At 47.0% G+C, this 24705-nt stretch overlaps 1 protein-coding gene across 4 annotated transcripts in view; it reads right to left on the minus strand.

The window, feature by feature from the left end:
• The window catches only part of ARHGAP22 (Rho GTPase activating protein 22), a 167774-nt gene that overhangs the window by 125003 nt on the left and 18066 nt on the right, over positions 1-24705 (minus strand). Inside the window, exon 1 of one of the 4 annotated variants that reach the window (XM_044240001.1) lies at positions 9815-10192. The exons of the other annotated variants lie outside the window; for them this stretch is intronic. Within the exon in view, the coding sequence (XP_044095936.1) occupies positions 9815-9848 (34 nt within the window). The 5' untranslated portion in view covers positions 9849-10192. Of the gene's footprint in view, positions 1-9814; positions 10193-24705 lie in introns of those variants that run through there. 4 annotated transcript variants of the gene reach the window in all.

The following is a 24705-nucleotide window of genomic DNA, read 5'->3' on the forward strand; positions in this document are numbered from 1 at the left end:
GCTGTGAGGAGAGTGAGGAGGGATGGGGAAAGAAAAGAGAACTTTCTGGGGTTAAAGGAAAGGCTCTGTGTCTTGACCTGGGTGGTGGTCAGAGCTATACACTACAGATCTGGACATTTTACTATATGTGAATAATGCTTTGATTTAAAAGTATTAGGAAAATATTAGAAATGAATCATGAAAATCCTACAATAAGCAGTAGTCACAAAATCAGGCTGCAATATACTTTGAGCCACTATTGTCCAAAGATTCTCAAATTGGGAATTTTATTTCCTCTGACCAGGTCCTTGAGGCTGGTCCTAGACTTTTGGTTCATCTGGGGGACTTTGCAGCTTCATTTCATTTCATTCTTTAAAAATATTTTATTTATTTATTTGAGAGAGAAAGAGAGAGAGAAGCAGAGAGAGAGAGAGAGAAAACACAAGTAGGGGGAGGGGCAGGCAACGGGAGAAGCAGGGTCCCCGCTGAGCAGGGAGCCTGTAAAGGGGCTCCCAAGCTTGGGATCATGACCTGAGCTGAAGGCAGATGCTTAACTGATGGAGCCACCCAGGTGCCCTCTTCATTTTATTTCTGAGCAAATTTCTGGGAGGAGAGATAGGAGAGAGCTCAGTCTTCCGGGTGGGGGTAGAAGGTCCAGCCAGTGGTAGAGAAAATGTAGGCTTGGGCACCTGAACCACTGGGGAAGGTGACAGCCTTGAGTAGTGGGGTACTGGAGCCTGGCCTAGGATAAGGAGACCACTGTGCGAGCCTGTCATGGCCTTCCTTCTGCAGCAAAGCCTGCTGTCTGCATCCCTAGTCCCTATCTGGCCTCTGGCCCAGACCCCAGTTCTACTCTCCCGAAACTGTTCTCCTAGACCACATCCCTGACCCCCTTCCCAGCCCTAGATCCTCTCTCTGAGTCTTAGGAAAAGCCAGATACTACGTCACTTAAGTAGGCTACTGTCCCTTTGCCATCCAACTCTTACAGCCATGGAAGTACTCTGTCTTAGGGAGCCATCAGTGGACAAGCTTGGGCAGGGGAGCAGGATGGAGTCACCATGGGCATATCCTGGAAGGCCACACTATTCAGAACCAAGCAATCAGAGGAGGTCTGGGAACCTCATGGTCATCCCTTCAGAGCAATCTTCTAGCCTGAACTGATATGAGGTTATGTGATCTCTGGGCTATCACTCTTCAACCAACCATTTCAAGTGGTCCTACAAGTCTTGGTGTGAAACCTGGCAGTCTCCTGTTCTTCTATTATCTCCCATTCCCCAACCCCAGGAGGCAGTCACTTTCATCCTTTTTAGTTTGGCCCTTTTATTTACCTCTACATTTCTAACAGTATTCATTCATTGCTATTTTTCCCCCTTGACTCACCCATCTAGTTGGTGAACCCACTCATCACATCATATATTTCTTTCTTTTGTGTGGGGTTCTTTTGTGTTGGCTAGCAGTTCTACTCTGCTAGCCAATTTCAGTTACACCATATAGTGTCACCAACTATGACACTGTGTTTTACATCAGATCCTCAGACCTTCTTTGTCTTATAGCAGAAAGTTTGCACCCTTTTACTAAACTCTCCCTACTCACCCCTCCACCATGTCCCCTCCCCCCCATCCCTAGCAACCACTTATCTACTCTCTGTTTCTATAAGTTTGCCCTTTTTAGTTTCCACATATAAGTGACACCATGTCGTATCTGTCTTTCTCTGACCTCATTTAGCACAATGTTCTCAAGGTCAGTCCATGTTGTCACAAATGGCAGGATTTCTTTCTCATGGCTGAGTAATAATCCACTGTATCTTCCTGCACACCATATCTTCTTTGTCCATTAATCCTTTGATGGACACTTAGGTTGCTTCTATATCTTGGCTGTTGTGACTAACGCTGCAGTGAACACAGGAGGGCAGAGATGCCTCTGATATCCCATTTTCAATTCCTTTGCATATAGGCTCAGAAGTGGGGTTGCTGGATCCTATGGTAGTTCTCTATTTAATTTTTGGAGGATCCTCCATGCTGTTTTTACTGGCTGTACTAACTTACATTTCCAACAACAGTGTGCCACGGTTCCCTTTTCCCCACACCTTCCCTGAAGACAACATATCCTCACTATCTCTTGGGTTCTGTTTGTTTATTTTACCATAGCCATTTTTTAAAAGATTTTATTTATTTGACAGAGAGAGATCACAAGTAGACGGAGAGGCAGGCAGAGAGAGAGAGAGAGAGGGAAGTGGGCCCCCTGCTGAGCAGAGGGCCCGATGCGGGACTCGATCCCAGGACCCTGAGATCAAGACCTGAGCCGAAGGCACTGGCTTAACCCACTGAGCCACCCAGGCGCCCTACCATAGCCATTCTAACAGGTCTGCAGCAGTATCTCTTGTGGTTTCGATCTGCATTTCCCTAACATAAGTTCGGCTGATTGGCGATCAGACATACAATTGGCGATTGTATGTCTTAAATATGTCTGTATTTAGTTCCTCTGCCCATTTTTAAATAGAATTGCTTGGATTTTATTTTTTTGCTATTAAATTGTGTGAGCTCTTTATATATACTGGATACTGAGCCCTTATTACATACATGATTTGCAAATAGTGTCTCCCATTTTCATTTTGTTGATGGTTTCTTTTGCTGTGCAGAAGCTTTTAAGTTTTTAAGTCCCATATTTATTTTTGTTTTTGTTTTTTGTTACCTCTGCTTTTGGTGTCAAATTAAAAAAAGAATCATCACCAAAGCCAACATCAAGGAGCTCACCACCTACGTTTTCATCTAGGAGTTTTATGGCTCCAGGTCTTAGTCTTTGATCCATTTCAAGATGATTTTTCTATATGGTATAAGAAAATGGTCTAGTTTTGTTCTTTTGCATGTGACTGTCCAGTTTTCCCCATTTACTGAAGAGACTCTCCCTTCCCCATCCTTTATTCTTGGCTTCTTTGTCATAAATTAATAGGCCATACATGCTTGGGTGTATTTCTGGGCTCTCTATCCTGTTGCATTGACTTAATATTTGTTTTTATGCCAACTCACTTCTTGATTTTTCTTTTTTAAGTATTATTTGTTGACCCATCATGATGGAAAGTGAGGATTTTATTTCTTTGACTCCCCTGGCCCCATCATACACAAGTACCCACTCCATCCTCCCACCATAGTTCTATTGTAATTTTGGTTTGTTCAACATGCCAAATTTGCATTATTAATTTTCACTATGTAACTGCTATTCCCAGTTGAGCTATGTAGTATATTATAGTAATTTTTCCTTTTATGCATCACTGGCTTTCCCTGGAGTTCATAATTATCTTGCTTCTTTTCATTTGCAGAGTTTCCTACTACATATTAATAATTCAACCTTAAATATTCCAATAGTTGTCTAAATTTAATCTCCATGTGTTCATATGCAGTGAGCATCTTCTTAAAAATATCACCACAACACCAAAAAAGCAAATAACCTAATTAAAAATGGCAGAAGGCATGAATATTTTTTCAAAGACATCCAGATGGCCAAGAGACATATGAAAAGATGCTCAACATCACTGATCACCAGGGAAATGCAAATCAAAATCTCAATGGGCTATCCCCTCACACCTGTCAGAAGGGATAAAATTAAAAACACAAGAAACAAGTGTTGGTAAGGATGAGAAAAAGAAACCCTCATGTACTGTTGTTAGGAATGCAAACTGGTGTAGCCACAGTAGAAAACAGTCTGGAGTTTCCTCAAAAAATTAAAAATAGAGTTACCATATGATCCAGTAATTTTACTACTGGCTATTTCTCCAAAGAAAGTAAAAATACTAATTTGAAAAGATATGTGCCCCCCACGCTTATTGCAACATTATTCACAATTGCCAAGATAAGCAAGCAATCCAAGTGTCCATGAATAGATGAATGGATAAAGAAGATGTGTATACATATATATACACACAGATACTTACATACAGATACACACACACACACACACACACACACACACACAGTGGAATATTACTCAACCATAAAAAAGAATGAAATGTTATCATTTTCAACAACATGGATGCATCTAGAAGGTATAATTCTAAGTGAATTAAGTCAGTCAGAGAAGAATAAATACCATGATTTCATTCATATGTGGAACTTAAGAAACAAAACAAATGAACAAAGAAAAAAGAGACAAAAAACCAGACTCTTAAGTAGAGAGAGCAAACTGGTGGTTGCCAGAGGGGAGGTGGGAAGGAAGACGACTGAAATAGGTGAAGGGGATTAAGAGGACACTTATAGCGATGAGCACTGAGTAATGTATAGAATTGTTGAATCACTATATTATACACCTAAAACTAGTATAATACTATATGTTAGTTTAACACACTTTAAAAAATTAAAAATTAAATAAAAATAAAAACAAATGACTGCATCTTATGACTTGAAGGATCTATACTCTCCCCCCCACTCCCATCCCACCCTGGGACATGCAGGGCTACCGGCCATGGTCTTTGGCTGGTGTGGATCCCTGCACTGGGTCAGGGAGAGAGGTCAGAAGCCTTGGCATCGGAAAGACATGAGTACACATGCCGCCACTTGTGGGCAGCGTCCCTATGATGCTCTTTCCATATCTGCTAACATGGGAGCACTGATGCCCCTTCATAGTGTAGTTATGAGAATTCATGAAGTACAGTAGAGATTCCTCAAGCATGGAGGACACATAGTAAATGATGGTTTACTTTCCTATGGGGAAAATCAAGAACAATGAGTCCACTCAAAGTACTTTGTCTTCTAGAGCTTTCTTTGTCCATCGCCAAAGGACTGACCAGGCTCTGCCCATTCATCAAGGCTTCTAAGACACTGATGGCTAGAGCTGCTGTAACATGGCCCATGAGTTCCGTGATTTCTGCTAAAAGAAGGGGCCTCCTTCATAGCAACATCAATTTTATTTTGAAATATTCTAAACAAAGGCAGAAACCCTGACAGAAAATATTGATAAGATAGTGACATAAAAATTAAAAACTGATGTACATCTGTGGGAAAAAAACCCTGATAAAATAAAGTAAAAGGCACGCAACACATAGGGAAAATATTTGCACTATATAAATCAGTTGGGGGAGGGGGCTGACTTTCCTAAGGACCTGGATTAGTTAGGGCAGACAGTGCTTCCACCTCCCAGGCTAATGCCTTCCCTACCATCCATGCATCCATCCATCCTCCATTCAAAATATATGTACTGAGTTCCTTCAGGTGTCTGATATTAAAGTATAATGATATTCAAAACCAGAAATGGTTCCTGCCCTCGTGGAACTCAGTCCAGTGGGGTGACAAATATCCATTAGATCATTTCCATCTGGGATTGTACAACTCTAATCCAAGGTAAATGCTGTAAAGAAGGGAGAGCTTGCAGCAGAGAACCTAGCTTAGATTCGGTATATGGGAGGACTTCCCTGGATGGCAACACTTGAACTGAGAACTGGAAGGTGAGTTGGAGTCAAGGAATGCCTGTGTGTAGGGTGAGGGAGGAGAGGGAAAGAACGAGGGAGAGACAGAGAGAGAGATAGAGACAGTGAGAGAGACAGAGAGAAGGAAGAGGCATTCCAGGCAGGGAAAATGGTGTGCTAAGGCCCTGTGGTAGGAGGCCGGTGGAACAGTTGAAGAACGGGAAGAAGGCCCATGTGGCTGGAGCCTGGAGAGTGAGAGGAGGCTGGAGAGGTGGCCACTGGCTAGACTGTAAGAGGGGTCTTGTGGGCCATGGTAAGGGTTTGGACTTTACCCCAAGGAGCAATGGGGAAGCCACTGAAGGATTCTACCTTGGGGAAGAGGCTGGAGATGAATGTATGCCTAGATTTACACATGAAAACATAGTCCTGGCTTTGGAGTGGAGAATGGATGAGGGTGGGTAGGAGTGAGGCAGTCTTACTGCCAAAGTCCAGGTGAGAGATGATGATGGCTGAGGGTGGGTGAGGCAGGAGGATAAGTGAGACAGGCAGAGTCCAGAGCTCTTTGGATAAAGCAACAGGGCCGCCCCACATTCCTCATCCTTGTGGACTAGGGAAAGGCCAGAGGAATAAGCTTCACTCAAGACTGACAGAACACACCAGTCTCTGAAGACCTAAGTCCGATTACAGTGGAATTTCAGAAAGGGGAACCAACCCAGCCAGCTGGGACTGCATCAGGGTCAAGTATTTTGGGGCTCTGTTCTGACTATGGCTGGAGAGATGGGGAATCAGGTCTGGTTCTAACCAGGTGCTCCCAGGGACTCTGAGCAGAGGAGGGAGTGGGGAAGGCCTAGGATGTGCAGAACATGGTAGTGGGCCTGAGGGAATGACATGAGGCGCTGATGTTCTTCCTCTCTTATTCCCAGAAGAGAAGGTATCTGCTCTACATTTTTATTTTCTATATTGAAAAAGAAATCGCAACTTTCACCATGTCATAAAGCACACAGACTTGTGACTTGCTCCATTGTATATGTAATACATTCAAAGAGTTTTAATGAAGTTATCTTATTTTTTTTCTGGGAAAACTGGTAAAGGCAGGGGTAAACTGTCTCTTCTAGTTCTATTCTGGGAATATGGAAATGGGACTCAGTAGAGGAGGAGCTTCCTGGGGCAAAGCAATAGGAAAGTGTCTCTGGAAGGGACCTCTGGACTCAGGGGTAAAGCAGGGAAACACATCTGGCTCCAAACAGCCTGGACCCAATAGGCCATGACTAGCTAGGATGAGTGTGAACTGGTCCTAAGCAAACAATGGTGAGTTAAAATCACTTATTGTCTTAATGGCCGATGCACGCTGATTTGAGGGAATCTGGACCACCTTCCTGACATCAGTCTGAATTTCATGCTGCACTTAAATGCAAGCACACTATTTGAATTCACCTGTCTGTTCTGAGCCACTTCCAGCTAGTTTGGGTGCCTGTTTTTTTGAATTGCCTTCTCCATGTGTGTGTGTCCACATACCGACACCTGCCTCTTTAGCCTCTAACTTCTTAGAAACAGGGCGTGGTCGGGGCATGAAAATTGAACAAACTTAGTTCTATGCACTGGTAAAGGACAATAGGGTTTTCCTTGGGAGGGTCTTGATCTTGACATCTCCCTCTCCTTAGAAAGGAGAACTGAGCACAGCTGTCAGGGTGTTTAGCAGCCTCTGCGTGCTCACTCAGGGCTGGCCTGACAGAGGTCTGCCAGGGATTTAACAGCCAACATGCCTCTGAAGAAGGGTCCCTGGGAAGCCCCTATCTGCCGAGCAGCGTTTGGGCCAGACCCCAGAGGCTTTTGAGCTGGCTGAGGCTGATTTTATGAACTATCTCAGAAAGCCCCCCCAGTCTTTTTCATGCAACCCAGCGTATCCACGTAGTGATATTGCCTGGAGGTCCATCTGGAATATGGAGGGTCACGACAAGGCGGTGTCTGGATACCAAGGGCTGTGATCTGCGTACTCTGACTCGCTGTGCTTATGACACGTATCCTGCCCTGCTCCTAAAATGTTCAATGAGAGGGGGATGAATTTTGAGGTGTGCTCTTCTTTTTACCACTTCTACCACGGCCCAATTACTTAATGGTACACACACACACACACACACACACACAAACACACACGCACAGAAACTTGGTCTGTATTTCTCCAGAAACGTCCCCAGGGAGAACTATTCCTTAACAAGCTGCAAGCCTGACCTTGCACGAGCCAATTCCAGACCTGGTCCTAGCCCCGTGCTGTGCCTGCTGCCCCTCCCTGCCCCCAGCTCCCACCTCCTATTCCCATGCACCCGCCCCTCCCAAGGCACCCACACGTGCCTCGCCCTGCTTGCAACGTGGCCTTGTTCTTCCACCATTCTTTGCCTAGTTAGCTCCCTGTCACCTCCCAGCTCACAGCCCAAAGACCTCACACTTCCTCTGGATGCTACACTTGTACTAGATGCTCCTAGAATGCTTCTGATCATAGTTTGTGGGTAAGTGGTAGGCTGACTTACGGCACCGTAAACGTCATCTTTTACTGTATCTTACCAGATAATATCATCAAGTAGAACGTTCCTCAACCTTAGGGCCATAGACATTTGGGGCCAGATAATTCTTATTGCAGGCTTGTCCTCTGCTTTGTAGGATGTTCAGTTTTGTCCCTGTTTTCTACCCACTAGAAGCCAGTAGCCCTTCAGTTGGAACTACCAAAAATGTCTCCAGACAATGCCAAAAGTCCCCTGGGGAGGGGGCAAGATCACACCTGGCTGAGAACCACTGACCTAGAACAACTGCTTGTAAGAAGTTTGGGATTTCAAAGGCTGGTTTCCTGAGAGCCCATTTGCTGAAGCCTCTTTCTAGACAAGCACTACACAACAGGCGTATAATATGAGTCACATGTGTAACTACTTATCAATAGTTTATAAATACAATACAGTTTACAATACAGCAGTTTCAGTAGCTGCTTTAAAAATAGGTGAAATTAAATTTAATAACATATTTTATTTAACTCAACATATCACCTATTGTTATTTCAGCCTGTACGCAAGATAACTATCAGTAAGATATTTTACATTCTTTTTTTCTGCCAAGTCATCAAAATCTAGTGTGTATGTCTCTCAGTTTGGACTAGCCATATATCAAGGGCTCAACAGCCACATCCGGCCAGTGGCTAATACATTCGACAGGGCTGGGGCGGTGGACTTAAGTTTTCTCAAAAGGCATGTAGGGCCTGTCCCACCCCTTTAGGTGGTCAATAAATTGCACTCCTACCCCTCAGGTCACTAAATTGCACTCCTACCCAGCAGAGCCATGCATAACCCTCTCTTGCCCACTGGGGTTCGCAGGCTATGATCCATTTGGAGCAACCCACAGAGGGGTCCCGGCAGTGGTGACCATGCTCTGGAGGGCCAGCTCACCCCGTAGTCATCTGTGAATAGCTAATGTGATGGGTGTGTTCCCTGTGATCCACAGGAGGCTGGAGGGTTCCTGTCACACACATACCAGGTGAGACATGCCGTTTCCAAGCTCCCCAGGCAGATGTTCCACCCGCCTCCAAACCACCTGTCCTCATACTCCTTGCTCCAAAGTGAAGCTCAGCCCTCCGTAAACACTGGCCACCTGCAAAGATGCATTTTATTTTCTTAAAGGACAGATGTTCTTATCTAAAATGACACTGGCCAAGAAGTTGTTGTCCCTAGGGTGATGCTGTCCCTAGGCCAGGGATTTGTCCTGGGTCTCCAGACCACTCTGCAGGGACACAGGCTGGCTGGTGGGCACTAGCCCAGTCCCACAAGATCATCCAGCAAGGTTCTCCAGACTCCCACCTCTGACTTATTTCTAGATGCATGCCCTCGGCACTCTCATCTCCAGGCGGTGGGTGCCGCCTCCTGGGAGTTCTCCCCATGGGGGCGCCCGCCTGCCTCTGGCCTGCCCGAGGAATTGTTTTCTGCAGCCCAGCCCTGGGCAGCTCCCGAAGGCTCTACCTAGCACCCTCCCAGGCCACAGGAGCGAGGACTCCCTCTTGGACCTGGCTGTCTCCAGAAGCCAGGGCATGGCCCTCCCTAGTGAGGGCCACTTCTGCTTGGCTGCTGGGGCAAATCCCGAGCATTGAGCATTTCCTTTTCAGTAAAGGAACACAGTTTTCCCGAAGTTGTCACCCGGTCACTTTGAGCAACTCAGGAACTCGCCGAAACACAGACCATGGGGTGAGGGTTGCACACAGACCAGAGCATTAAAATGGCCATTGGGCATGGGCAGCTCTGGTCTGACGCCCACAGACCCTGGGAGCCTCACTGGGCAGGCAATGAGGAGGATGCCTCTGGAATGCCTGCCTCATCTCACCCCCGGTGTGGCAGCGTCTCAGTGTCTGCACGTGTTAGCCAAGAGACACACACTATGCCCAGATCCGCCCCAGGAAGTTGGACTTACCCCTCCTGGCTTGCCTGATCTTTGGGCTCAGCATATTCCAGGAGCCGCCAGGCTGGAGTCCTTGTGCCGATCATGCTGTCATCCACTTCCCTTTTCTCTTCCTCTGGCCCAACTGCCCCTCCTGCTGCCCCACTCCAGCCCCCATGGTTGCTGGCTTTACAGGAGAGTCTCCCTTTCCTTGCTGCGGACCAATGGCTTGCCTTGGACTACACAAACCTCAATGCATTATTTATCCATCCCAGAATTAATTCCCATTCCAGCGAACCAGTAAAAGGCTCGGTAAGGGCTGCTGATCAATCACTGGGCCAGGGCGGGGCAGAATGGCTGCCCCTCTGCCCCGGGGTGCCTGCCTCACTACCCATCCGGGAGCCCCGCGAGTGGGGCTCTGCTCCCTGCGGGGTGGGCGGTGGCGGGCAGACGGGCGGGTCCACGAGGAGGGTTCCCAGCCGCGCGGGCGGGTCTGAGGGCTCTGGGCTCCCGAGCGGATCCGCCCACTGCGCGGGGAGGGCCTGTCCGGCGAGCGGCAGGCAAAGGAAAGCCGCTGGAAATCCACGCCGCTGCCCTGTCCTTCTGTCCTGCCAAGCAAACCCCTTCCCGTCCAGCGCTCTTGGGAGAGAGGGGAGACCCCACCCGTCCAAGGCGACCTGCTCTGCCTGATGTCCCCAGCCAGGGGCGGCGGGGGTGGGGGTGGGGGCTGGCTAGGAGGCGGTTTCTGAGCTCACTGTTCAACTGTGAAAGAGAGGTGTGTCTTATGCCGAGCTGGAGAGCTGGTGGCCTGGGTGGTATTCCCATCCTCCGGGGATGGGCCCAGCAACCAGCAAGCAGAGGGATGCCTCCGAGGATGTTTGTTCTGTCTTAAAACGGTGACAGCAATCAGAATGCACGTGAAGCACTTAGTTTGGGGCCCACACACAGTAGGGTCTCAGAAACTGTTCACCAAGTAGTGAATCTGCAAATTGTCATGTTTCCGTTTAATACTAGCATAACTCTAAAGAGTGCATAGTGGGGTTTTGGGAGAGTTCAGCCTCCAGGCCTAAAAATTGCCCAAGAAATGCAATCGCAGTAATAGCTATCATTTATTAGGTGCCTGCTATGTGTCTGGTATTAAGGCTAGTACTTCATATCCCGCAGCTCATTTAATTCTCCAATTCTCTGAGGCAGGTGCTAATGCCATGGCTTTTCAGATAAAGAAAATAAGGCACAGAAATGTTAAATAATTTGCCCAAAGTCAAACAATACTGTCAGGACAGGAATCGGAACCCTGGACAGTGTCTACAGCTGATGATTTTCTGTGATGCCAGTCTCTCTAAATTCCCAAATTCCGACTACCTCCTGGGAGCAGTTTTTTGCTTGAGAGTCCTCAGTGAACTTGGATGGTGAGGATCATCTTTGTGCCCCTGAAATGACCTGACGTGCTGTGTTAGAGATTTGTGTCTGGGGTTAGGTTGTTCCAAGTCTGAGAGCTGTGTGGTCCTCTCCATTGAAGACGAGGAGCATGAAAGATGACCGCTCTGTTTGAATGGCCTTGCTCCCTCCCTGATCCCTAGAGTGCCCCCATGCCCACTGATCCCCAAATGAAGCATTAATGTGGGATCAAATCCCGTAGCTGGATGTCCAGAAGCTCTGGAGGCTAGTGGTTTAGCCTCTGCAGCAATCCATGTTAGAGAGGACAGGGTCTGGCATATAGAGAGGAGGGAAGAATTGGAGATGTCAAGGACTCACCGGGATGTGGGGGTCCAATGGCCAGGTGGCCCGAAGAAAGCAGAGTCCATGGAGACAAAGTTGTTTTACTCAGCATCCAGTCCCTTTCTCCGGCCCTCAGCCACCCCTCAGAAGAGAGGAATCAGTATTTTGAGATAATATTCAAGGCCTTTCATGGTACAGTCCCTGCCTTCATCCGTGACCTATCTCCTGCTGATGTTACGTGACCGTGCAGCTCCTGTGTGCCCCCGTGCCTTTGCACCAGCGGTTCCCTCTTCTAGGAGTGTCCTTTCCCACAGTTTCAGTTGCATAAGCCTGATCATTCTGAGCAAGTCCCTGTGAAACTCTCCTGATTCTACCACCAGAAGGAGCCATTAAGCACTTCCCCAGGGCTCTTAGCTGTGTCTCACCCCTCCTGCACTCCCAGTCCTGAGCCTCAGGCTGGACTCAGGCCATGAGCCCTGTGAGGAATACTGGCTTGAGGGACAGCTCCAAGAAATACTACTGAATGACGAAATTGCCCTCCTTTTTCTTTCAGGCCAGGTAGAGGCCGGGTCAGGCTGGGACACAGGCCACCCGGGAGGACTGGGGAGGCTACAGATCTGGAAAATCTCATGTTGACATCAGGGTCACAGGGTGAGGTCCCGTGGCCAGTGACAATGTCTTGAGCAATCGTGAAGCCCTATGAGTAATGCAGCCTGGACCACGTCCTCCAAACTAGAGGCAGGCAAATGCCCTGAAGACTTAGTTTGGGTCTACTCACACTTGTTTTGGTTAAGAAACCACCCCCGGGTGCTTTTCCTGTGCAGCTGTTTCCCCCAATGACATTAAGCTGTGCTCACCCGCCTGCTTTTCCTGGGATCGGTGTTAGACTCGGAAAAAACCTCAGAGGCTCTGGGCTCAGACCCAGAAGTAAAGCTGAGAACAGGGCAAGAGCTAGTCTGGACCCTGCACGTGAGAACGATGGGTCCAGCTGGAAGGGACATTAGTGCCCCCTCCTTCCTCAAGTTTACAAAGGGAAAATACAGGCCTCACACAGAAGTAGAGGTAGAAAGGCAGCCCTCTCCCCATGGCCTTGCCCCTGCCCACATGGCACTGCCTCCCCAGCAGTGGTCCTGGGTCTCCCCCAGTTTCCAGCCTGGCATTTTCCGAGGCCACTGTGGGCCAGGCTTGGCCAGGCGCCGAAGGGTGAGTAGGAGTGTTGGAAGGGCAGAACTCTCCAAAGGCGGATGCTGGAAGGCACACCTCTTGGACGGGTGGTCACCCATCAATATCACTGGCCACCTCCAGCTCTGCTTCAGGTCAGTGGTTCTCAACCCTGGCTGCACATGGGGGAGTTCTGACAACTAATTTCTGTGTCCCATCTGCCATCGGGTCCTGTTTAGTCTGGCATGTGTGCTGGCCATTGGGTCCTGTTTAGTCTGGCATGTGCACTGGTCATTGGGAGTTGTAAAAGCTCCTCGGGTGATCCAGCATGTGGCCAGGGTTGAGAACCACTACTTTAGAAGATAATTGCATATCTTTGAGCCCGGGGACATCACTGCCTGCTGTCACCCCAAGGGAGTCTTCTTCCTAGACAGGGGCACGTGTTGCCAGTCTCCCAGTCAGAAAGTGGAAAAGGGTCCCCCCCACTCCAAGTCTCAATGGGAGATTGCTCCATTCCACATGGAGCCACAGGTATGGTTACAGCCTGTTCACTGTACAAAGGTGTCCAGTAGAGGGGCAGTAGGGCTGGGGCCCTAACGCTGACAAAGCTGTGTGTTCTTGCACTATTAGAGGGATCTGCTGCCACCAGGAGGGCGAGCCTTCCTCTGTTTTTTTTACCAAGATGTCATCTAGATAGTAGGACCCTGCTTCCCTATTCCAGAACCTGCAGAGAGGATAGGGGGTGCTCTTCCAGAGGCAGAGGGAGTAAACAGTGCTCCCCTGGGTCTGAGATGCCTGCGCAGTGCTCACCAGCACCAGTGTCCCCTGACTTCCTGCTTCGACTGCTCTCTGTCCCTGTTGCCAGAAGGCTGAGGTTCCATTTCTCTGGTGTGTCACTCCTGCCCATCCCTGTGGTGTGCTGGAACAGCTAGCCAGAAAAGCCAATGAGAGCTGATTGCTAAGTTTTCAGGAATTTTGTGATTTTAACGCAGGCATCATTGGAGATTACATTATATAAATCTACAGTGAACTGAATCAGATTAAAAATGGAATGCCTACCCAACTCACATCACTTACTAATTATTTTACTACATTTTAGTACTTTCTACATTCTCAAGGTCATTTGCACCTATTGTATCGTGTGGTGAAAATACTATTGTGAGGGTTTGACTTTGTATGTCATTCTAACTGGGTCATGGGGCACCCAGCCAGACATTTGGTCAAGCATTACTCTCAGTGTCAATGTGAAGGTGTTTCTGGATGAAATTGGCATTTGAATTAGTAGACTGAATAAAGCATGTTGCGCTTCCTGGTGTGGGTGGGTCGCACCCAATCAGTCGAGGGCCTGAAAAGAACGAAAAACCTCACCTTCCCATGCATAGAAGGGAACGCTCCTGCCTGACTGCCTTCAGCCAGGACACTGGGGTTTTTTTTCTCCTGTCTTTGGGGCTAGAACTGAAAATTGGCTCTTCCTGGGTCTTGAGCCTCCTGGCCTTTGAACTAGAACTACACAACCTTCGTTAGTGTCCAGCTTGTCAACTGTAGATCTTGGGACTTTTCAGCTTTTATAACATACAGTACCTACGTATGCATAAATATGTATATGTTCTTATTATACTCTTGAGAGATAATATAGCTCTCTCCTGTGTGTTCCGTTTCTCTCAAGAACCCCAATTCATCTGTTTATTGGGTTTCAATCGCACATCTCTTGGCAGCTCCTCGTTCAGGGATCATGCTTGTAGTTTGAAATGGACAGTGGTGGGAGTATTTACATCAAGGAAACACGTTATCAATTCAGACTTAAATTTTTTTGCCTTCCAGAGAGCCAATCATGAGGTGTTTTTGCCAGCCCACCCCTGTCTATGCCCTACCCTGTCGACCCTGTATGCTCCCCAACGGTTGACTCCTTGCTGAGGACAGAGGAGGCAAGCTCTGCACCAGCTCTGTCCTTGTCTCCCTCCTGGACATGCCCAGATGCCCTGTCTTTCCCAGGCTCTTTGCAGCTCTGTGTCCCTTTTCTGGGGCCACCTGGAAGGCCCATGCAGGAGGCGGCCGAGGTCCTGTGGTCTGAGACCCTGAATGACTGAGTGAGGCCAAGCCCCACTGTCAACCTAGAAACATCTCAGATGGCTAGGAGAAGGAGAGCCATGAGCCAGCTGGTCCTCTTCAGGACTCCAGCTGACCTTCCACCACATATATCCTCTGCCTGCCCCTCTTTGCCTACCAGACGTGGATGCTTCCCTTTGGACACTGTTTCAGTGTCCCTTCCCTGCTCAGTGACCACAGTCAGAGTCCAGCACCTTTACTATCTCCTCATCCCTCATGCCTGAGGCCACAGGAACCTTCTAAAAGGCCTCTTGCCAGGGCTGATGAAGACCTGACCCATAATTTAAATATATAAAATTTAAATTACCCATAATTATTACCCACAATCAACCCATAATTTAAAAATTAACCCATAATTTAAATATGATAACCCATAATTTAAATATAAACTATAAACAAAACTTAAGAGTATGTTGAATTTAAAGTATTCTTTCTAGAGTTTTTAATTGCACAATTGTGTGGGATTCATCAAAGGTGAACTTTTCTGCCGCTTTGGTGGCCTGGCCTTGCTAGTGCTCTGAGTATATCCTTGGTTTTGCCTGAGGGCACTTGGGTGCTTTGGGGCCTCTCTCCCTGCCCGCGCTCCCACAGTCCTGTGGCCTTAGGTCTAAAGTCTGCCTCTGCCGTTGGCCCAATGCCTCCTTCAGATGTTTCACCTGGCTTCTCATTTCAGTCCCGTGTACACACCTCAGTGTAGGGTACAGCCTCGCATACACAGCCCAGGCCCCCAGAATGGGTCTAGAGCCTGGACCCCTAGTTTTCTGGCTCTTTGGTGTCCTAGGCTCCCGGCCAGAGAGTCAGAAGGACAACGATGCAGAATCCAGGACTGGGCATTGCAAAACCACCCAGACAAGAGGGTAGAGACCAGAACTCGGAGACTTTGCTTGGAAAGTCCCTCGGTTGTGACTTAAGGTCCCTGGGCATGGTTTCTAGAGTTCTGCAGCCCTGATGTCAGGGCCGAGGGGGCCTGGGTTACCAAGTGGGTTCAGAAAACACAGCCTTCTCTTCCAACTTCCACTGTCATACTTGTCACACCTCGCCTTCAACTTAGGACAGGCTAATGTCCAGGCAGCTGATGTCCGGGGCAGGGGTGCTTGCTGTGTGCGATGGATGAGTGACAGGTATGCTGCCTGGGTTCTCTAGGACAGATGCTAAGATAAGAGTTTTATTGGGAATTAACACCTGTTCATGAGTGGGGTGGGAGGGGAGCATGGGAGCACCAAGCAAACCAGAGGGCATCTCCACCAACATTCTGGGGAGCTCCAAAGCAGAGAGCCAGGGTGCCTGGGTGGCTCAGTGGGTTAAGCCTCTGCCTTTGGCTCAGGTCATGGTCTCAGGGTCCTGGGATCGAGCCCCACATTGGGCTCCCTGCTCAGTGGGGAGCCTGTTCCCCCACCCCCCACCCCACCTGTCTCTCTACCTACTTGTGATCTCTGTCAAATAAATAAAATCTAAAAAAAAAAAAAAAAAAGGCAGAGGGCCTAGTAGAGGGTCTGACTTGGGTGGAGGGGGTCAGACCTGTGTACCGTTGCCTTTTGCTCATTGGCTGGGGACTTCCTCAAGAAGACCATGACCTTGACCATCATTGTGCCCCCCTCCAAGAACAGCATGAAGTTGGCTTGAAAGTTGAGGTTGACCCTAAAAGAGCTAATAGCCAGGGGCTGTCGATTGATCCCACTCCCTGCAGCTGACCAGTGAGTCCTTTCTCGAAGTGGGCTCTGACAGTTACCACACAGGGGTTTATAGAACTCAAAGGCCTCATTTTTTAAGTCTCTATAAATGATGGGCTCAGACAAATACTACTCACTTAAAAATCTACTTGGCCAAGTGTCTGAGCTCCCCATTTAATCAGGCAGCTTTCAGATAAAGATTTTATCGAGCTGCAAGTTCTCACTGTAAGATTCTTGGGAGGGAAAACTTCTATTAGGGAGTGTGTGGAACTGACAGTGGGACAGCCTTGCTGTGAGTAGGTGGGGTCCCCCGAGGCACTAGGGGAGGGGTAAAAAGGACCTCAGCCCACAGGTCTGACACCCTGGGCCAGGCAGGATTGCCTGTTGAGCTCCTGCTTTTGGCAGAGCCTGAGAGGAAAGAGGGAAATGCACCTTCACTAATGGGGTTCTGAGTCTTGGAAATACAACGTACTGAGGTTCCAAGGAGCTGTCACCATTTTCCTGAAGCAGGGGCGGGGGACCCAGTGGTGAGGCTATTGCCTGCCCAAACTCAAATGGCAAAACCTGTCCTCACTTGGATGCAGCAAGGAAGCAGGTCTGAAATGTTTTCCACTCCCTAAAGAGTCAGATTTTAGAAAGTGATGACTCACCAATTTGGTCAGTTTTGCATTATTGGAAAACAAGTCTTCTCCCTCGTGAAAACACCTGCTTGTTGTGGAAAGCCAGGGTTTGGGACAGATGGAAAGAACGGAAGTTTCCCAGATGCCTTCTCTCCCAACTCACACCTCTCCCCAAAGTCAGGATTCCTCCCCCGCACAACCAGCCCCGCCCCTTGTACGTCTCCTCTGGGCTGACGGCCCCCTCCCCCTGGCACATAACCTCCCTCTGCTCTTCTAGACATTTCTCCTCCTTTTGCATCTTTAATCCCTCCCTCCCTCACTGGTTCTTCTCTCCAAGTTGATAAAACTACTCGAGAGTCCTCTGCTTTTAAAATGATACCTTTTCTTTTCTTCATTGGTTATGGTAGAAGGGAACTTATTCAGGTGCTACACAATATCTAGCCCCTTCCTATCGTGAGGCAATCTCCTGCCATCTCCCTCTTTGGAACCATAAGGAATAGATCTGCTATGTCCCTGTAGGCAGTCAGATGTGGTCAGGTGACGGAGGCTCAGCCCACCAGATGCCCCTGCCTGGCTTTTATTCTAATCTTGAACATCACAAAAAGTCTGAGGGAGGGTTTGAATGGACTTCCTAGCACTGGCTGCAGTGACAATGTCTGCTGTGACAGGGGTCCCTTCCAGTATGGGGGAGGTATCTAGCAAGAGTGTCTCGGCCATGCTGTCCCGTAAGAAAAGAATCCTTGTGCTTCTCACTTTTTGGCCCTCTAGAGCCACCGTCACTCTTGTCCATCTTACAAGCCTAGATCTTCAGGTCTCAAAAGATATTGTAAACCTCCAACATACCTCTGATAAATTCCCCTTTCTGGCTGCAGCTGGTTTGGGTTGCCTTCCAGTGACTGGCAGCTCACAGACTTCTAGCTGGAGCCCACATCATGCTTCTCAGTCTATGCTTCCATATTCCTCCTCTCTCTCACTTCCTGATCCTCCTGACTCAGCACAGATGGCCCATCTCCCATGTGTCTGTTCTCTCACAGATGGTTATTTCCTTCCTTATTTCCCCAATTATGCCACCAAGCTAACCATCGCTCGTCTCAGACTGGAAACCACAGACTCTCCTTCCTAGCCATGGCTGCAGTCTTCCACAGCCTGTTGTCATGGTCCCCGGGTAGAGGCTCTTGTGGGTTATGACTGACAGTCATCTCAGCTCACCCAGAAGGGGCAGCTGGATGGGGTCTTCCCACTCCGACAGACGCTTCTTTCCTTCCAGACCTTTTCATCCTCATCTGTTCGAAACCTAGCTCCTGTCTGGGTGTACATCTCTGCCCTTTGTTGAGTATCTGGTACACACACACTACCTTCCTTTAACCTGCAGTGGGTGACACATTCAGCCTTTGGGGCTGAAAAAAAAATCCTGTCAACCAACAGTTTGATATCTGATGAAATTATTCTTCCAAAATGAAAGAGCGATTAATACATTCCCAAATAAACAAAACTTGAGATAGCTAATCACAAGTGGAACTGCCCATGAAGAAATATTAAAGGGAGCCCTTCAGGCTGAAATGAAAGGGGACTAAATAGTAACTCAAATCCACATGAGGAAATAAAGAATAGCTGTAAACTATATAGGTAAATATGTAAGACAGGATTAATGTATTTTTCTTTGTAACTTCTCTTTTTTTCTTATTTAAAAGATAACTACATAAAACAATAATGGTAAGTTTATGGTGAGGAGCACCCAGTGTATAAAGCCCACAGTGTGTGAAGATGTAACATACACAGTATGTTTGTGAGGATAGAAATATCTAGGAAAAGGTTTTGTATAGTTAGTATTAATCCAAAGTAGATTTCTATAAATTAAGATGTAATCCCCAAGGCAACTGTTGAGAAAACAACCCAAAAATATATAGTAAAAGAAGGAAAAACAAGGGAATTAAAAGGCTATGTCAGAAAATATCTACTCAACATAAAAGAAGTCAGTAATTAAAGATCTGAGGAACACAACATGATATGTGACACAGAAAAAAGTAGCAAAGAAGCAAATGTAAATCCTTACTTATCAGTAATTACACTAAATATCAGTAAATGTAAATATAAATATAAATATAAACATCCAATTAAAAGGCTGAAGTAGGGGTACCTGGGTGGCTCAGTAGGTTAAGCCTCTGCCTTTGGCTCAGGTCATGATCCCAGGGTCCTGGGATCGAGCCCTGCATCCGGCTCTCTGCTCAGTGGGGAGCCTGCCTCCTCCGCTCTCTCTGCCTGCCTCTCTGCCTACTTGTGATCTCTCTTTCTCAAATAAATAAATAAAATCTTAAAAAAAAAAAATAAAAGGCTGAAGTAGAAGAATGGGCTAAAAAGATACCAACAATATGCTGTCTAAAGACTTACAGTAGCCCCCTTTATCCATGGGGGATATGCTCCAAGACCCCCAGTTGATGCCTGAACTACAGATAGTACCAAACCCTATATATATTATATTTTTTTCGATACCCATATACCTATGATAAAATTTAACTTATAAATTAGGCATAATTTATATGGGAGAGTGACAACAATTCATAAAGAGAAAAATTATAATAACATCCTGTAATGAAAGGTATATGAATGTGGTCTCTCTCAAAATATCCTATTATACTGTATTTACCTTTCTTCTTGTGCTATGGGATGACAAAATACCTATATAATGAGACGAAATGAGGTGAATGACATAGGCAATGTGAATAGGGTTAAGCTAGTATTGACATTCTGATGACACATCAGAAGGAGGATTATCTACTTCCAGACCATGTTCGACCACAGGTAACTCACCCTGGGGAAGTTGAAACCACGGGTAAGGAGGAACTACTGTCCTTCAGATTCAAAGACACAAATAGGTTGAAAGTAAAAGGATTGAAAAAGATACCCCACACCAAGAGTAACCAAAGGAGAGCTGGGGGAGGGGGGAGTACTAAATTCAGACAAAATATACTTTAAGACAAGAATTATTACAAGGGAGAAAGAAGGACAATGTATATTAATAAAAGAGTCAGTACACCAAGAATATGTAACAATTATAAATAGATATTCACCCAACAATAGAGCACCAAAGTCCAGGAAGCAAAAATAGACTCAAGAGAGAAATAGTGCAACAATAGTGATTGGAAACTTTATCCCATTTGGAATATCCAATAATGGATAGAACATCAGTGAAGAAATAGAGGACTTGAAGAACACTACAAACCACCTAGACCTAACAGACATTTATAGAATACTTTGCCCAAGAATAGCAGAATACATATTCTTCTCAAATGCACATGGAACACCTTCCAGAATGGACCAAATGCTAGACCACATAACAAGTCTCAATAGATTAAAAAGGATGTCTGTTCTCACCACTTCTAGACCACATTGTACTGGAGGTTCTAGCTAAGGCGGTTGGAAAGAAAAAGAAATAAAAGTATCCTGATTAGGAAAGAAGAAGTAAAACTATCTCTGTTCACAGATGACATGATCTTGTATATAGAAACATTTTTTAAAAAAGATTTTATTTATTTGATAGAGATCACAATTAGGCAGAGAGGCAGGAAAAGAGAGAGGGATAAGCAGATTCGCTGCTGAACAGAAAACCCGATGTGGGGCTCAATCCCAGGACCCTGAGATCATGACCTGAGCTGAAGGCAGAGGCTTTAACCCACTGAGCCACCCAGGTGCCCCAGTATATAGAAAATTTTAAGGAATCTACTAAAAAACTATTAGAATTAACAGATGAGAACAGCTAGAGTGAAGGGTAATAAGATCAATATACAAAAATCAATTGTATTTTTATACATTTGCTGTGAATAATCTGAGAATGAACTCAGAAGAGAAAATGATCCCTTTCACAATAGCATCGAAAAGGATAAAATATACAAGGATAAATTGAATAAGACAAGTACAAAACTTCTTCTCAGAAAACTAGAAAACACTGTTGAAAGGAACTTAGCTGAAAAGAGCTAAATAAATGGAAAAACATTCTATGTTCAATGATTGGAAGATTTAACATTAGGATGGCAATACTCGTACCCCCTCAAATGATCTACAGATTTAACACAATCCCAGATGACTTCTTGTAGAGGTTGACAAGCTTGTTCTAAAATGCATATGGAATTGCACGGCACCCAGAATAGCCCAAACATGTTGCCTGGGCGTCAAGCCCCAGAGCAGGGGTCATTTTGGCCACAGCACAGGGAGATGACCTTGTCATGGTTACTGACTTCAACATAAAGTTGGTCCTGAATGTCTTTGTCTACGGGTAAAGGGGTGGTTCCCTACTCTGTACCCTACCCACTTTGTTCCTTAGCTCTTTGAGGGAAGCAACATTCCTTTTCTCTACCCACAGCCTCTGGGCTCATTCATCTTCCCACCCAAAAGACGGCTCATCCTACAGGATGGCTCCCAAGGAGTGCAAGGTGGCTCTTTGGTAGTACCAGAGGCTGAGAATTGAACAGGAGGATTGGGATGATGTAGGCAATGGATGACTAAGGCTCCAACTAAAGGAAACTGGAAATGATTGCTGTGGTCAGCTGAAAACAGCTCTCACAGTGGGGCGCCAAGGGAATGAAGAGCGAGAGCATTGAGTCTGACTCCTGGCCCCGCCAGCCTTGATCTGAGTTTCTCTGAGCAGGTCCTTTAACTTTTCTGTGCCAGTTCTTTCATCCATCAAACAGAGATGATAATTGCTTCTCTGCCCATCCCAAATGGCCCATACTAAGGTAGGAAGGCTGAGTATGTGGAAGCTCTTTGCAAACTGAACACTATATAAGGACATGTACAAGAGTGTGTATAAGCAATGACTCTGGGGCTCACAATAAGCAAGAACCAGCTGTGCACTGACAACCCAGTAAACTCTGCAAAGAACCACTACTAGGTCATTCCTTCTAAGATTTTGGCCCCGAGAGCTAGCTTCTCATACCAATAGGTAACGGATAGTCCCACAATATGACATATCCTCCGGAACAGCCCCGCCAGTTAATCTGTGTTCTTACCGTTAAAGATAACACACTTATTTGCCCCGCACATTAAAACAGTTTGCTCACTAGCTTGCGGTTTGCTTTGACGTCTTTGGCATGAGAGTCTTGTGTTTTGGTCAATAATTTCAAGCCTCCCCAAATGTGGCTTCTCTGTTTGCAGCTCTGCATAACTCAGCAGGCAGTCTCTTGATGTAAATACAACAGGGAGCAGGAGGGGGAGGTGACTTCAGAGGAAGTGAGCTGGTGGGGACCCTCGCCATGCCCACCGCTCGGGCATGCAGCTGCTACAGTTTGGCACACACCAAATGCTAGTGCCGAGGGCTCACAGCCCCGGTCGACCCTCTGCAGACCCAGCGTTCTGATGAGTTTCTGTCATCTGATTAGATTTTTCTGTTCTTGGTTTCATTTGCCAGGTTATGGGGTGATATTCCGGATAGAGCCTGGGCTTTGGGATCGAAATCTGGCCCCACCATGTACTGGCTGCGTAGCATCTCCCAGTATCTTAGTCACCTCAGCTGCAAAACAGGGGCAGCAATTGTCACCTCCCACGGTGGTGATGGAGATGAAATGAGACCAGGATTTGAAGCAGGAAGCATATGCTTGGAACATATTTGACCCTTCACAAAACGGAGGTGTGTGGCTTCCTTTATGCCAGTTATGAAACAGGTAACCTGACACTAAAATCTTGTGAGGAGGGAGGCAGACATATGAAAGTACTAACCCTCACACATGCTCTCACATGTGCACACAGCCACAGACACACACGTGCAAACACTCATATATGCGTGTGCATGCACACTCACACACACACGCCTTCACAGTCTTACATATACACCCTTGTGCTCACAATCATACACGCACATTCTGTCCCAGGCACATGATCGGGCTCAGGTTCAGACACAGTCACACACTTCCCCTTGAACTTGGCTTCACCACTCACACATGCAGGTATGTGTACAGACTGATACATACCCACAGGCTCACCCTCACACAGGTGTGCTCCTGGCGTGAGGTCACATGTTATGACAGCCCTGGAGAACACTGTGGCCCTGCTGGTGAGGCCCACTCCTCTGTCACCACCTGTTGCTGCCCAGTGTGGGGATCTGTGCTGACTGGGAGATGGGCTCCTCCTCTCCAGGGGTTGGCATGTCTCCCCGCTCTTCCCCATACTTAGTGTTTATTCTCAGAAAATAGTGAATCTGATCCATAGCTTCTCAGCCCCCTTTCTAAGAGCAAAAGACTGGTCTAGAGGTAACTATGTGCAAAATGTGTTTCTGTAGGCTCCAGCAGGGACCACCTGCATGCTGACCCAGCCTGGCCACCTTGGGGAACTTCCTGGTTCTGTCTGGTCCTCCTATTATGAGTTCTGCCTTCCCCTCCTGCCTTTAACCAGCCTTCAGGGGACAGTCCCCGCCACCTCTGAGCTCAGGGGCCTTAGGAGCACGTGCTGCTCTCTATCGCCCCCAATTGGTCAACCAGTGCAGGCCAAAGCAGCCTGGTATCCCCTGCGTAGCAAGGTGAAGGAAGGCTGTGTGGTGGCAGTTCTGATCTAGTTCCGTGTGTATGTCTTAACTCTCCTAGGAGTTCTTCCAGAAACCACATCATCCCTTGCACAGCTTGCGTCTTCAGGGAACTTAATAACTATTCACTGAATGAGTGACTGAATCATCTAGGGCAAATTTGCCATGGTGCCTTGGTGGAAGGTTGGGACTGGTTTCTGATGTGGAGAGAGGGCGTATCACTTCTGCCCCAAACACACTAAAAGAGACTGAATGACAGAGAGGAGCCTAGCAGGCTCCTTGTTGTCCAGGTCAGGGGACACCTGTATCCCTGCAGAACACTTCAGAGCAAAGGAGTGAATGTGGACTCATCACCAGGTTCTGGGTTCAGAGATCCAATTTCCAAGGGGGGCCCTGGGCTGACACAGAAACTGCCACAACAAGAATGTTTTGGGGCACATCCCAAAAAGAGGAACTTGGCCTAGAGGGTCACTGTGACTCATTTGCTCTGGTATTTCTCAAGAGGAAGTCAAATCAATCACAAAATACCACTTCCTGAAATGATGAGTGCTTAGAGTGTTTTCTCCTTGTGAAATATGACTCCTAATTTTGAGTAGGCTTGTATATTTCTCAGTTGCTTTTCTTGAATCAGCCTCTGTAGTCACACTTCATTTCCAATGCCAGGCTGGCCATTGACAAGAGGTTGGACCTTGGACAGATCAGTTAATCTCTCTGTGCCTTTGTTTCTTCTTCTTTAAAATGGGGACATGAATACCATATGGCCAGCACTGTTTAGAGGATTAAATAAGGGGACCTACACACATCTCTTTGGACAGTCCAGGAAAAAAACAGATGTTAAGCACCTGGTCTCTGGACTGGAGAACCTATCCCAGTGTTCTGAGTTCCATCCAGTTCAGATCTTTTCCCTCTTCTGGAAAATGCAGGAATTGGACTGGATAGTTTTGATGGTATCTTCCAGATCTGAGAAAACATGACTGGGTCAAGAGAAAGATAGCCATTTTGAGCCAACTCTGAGAAAGAAAAGTTCTCATGTCACTGAGAGAGAAGCATGTTGAACAGTGTGGTCAGGGTGAAAGGATTCTACCATATTTGAACCCTACTGGGAGGCCCTGCTCCTATTAACAATTGTCATTTTCCTGA

Source organism: Neovison vison, chromosome 2, assembly GCF_020171115.1.
Source record: "Neovison vison isolate M4711 chromosome 2, ASM_NN_V1, whole genome shotgun sequence".
Lineage (NCBI taxonomy): Eukaryota > Metazoa > Chordata > Mammalia > Carnivora > Mustelidae > Neogale > Neogale vison.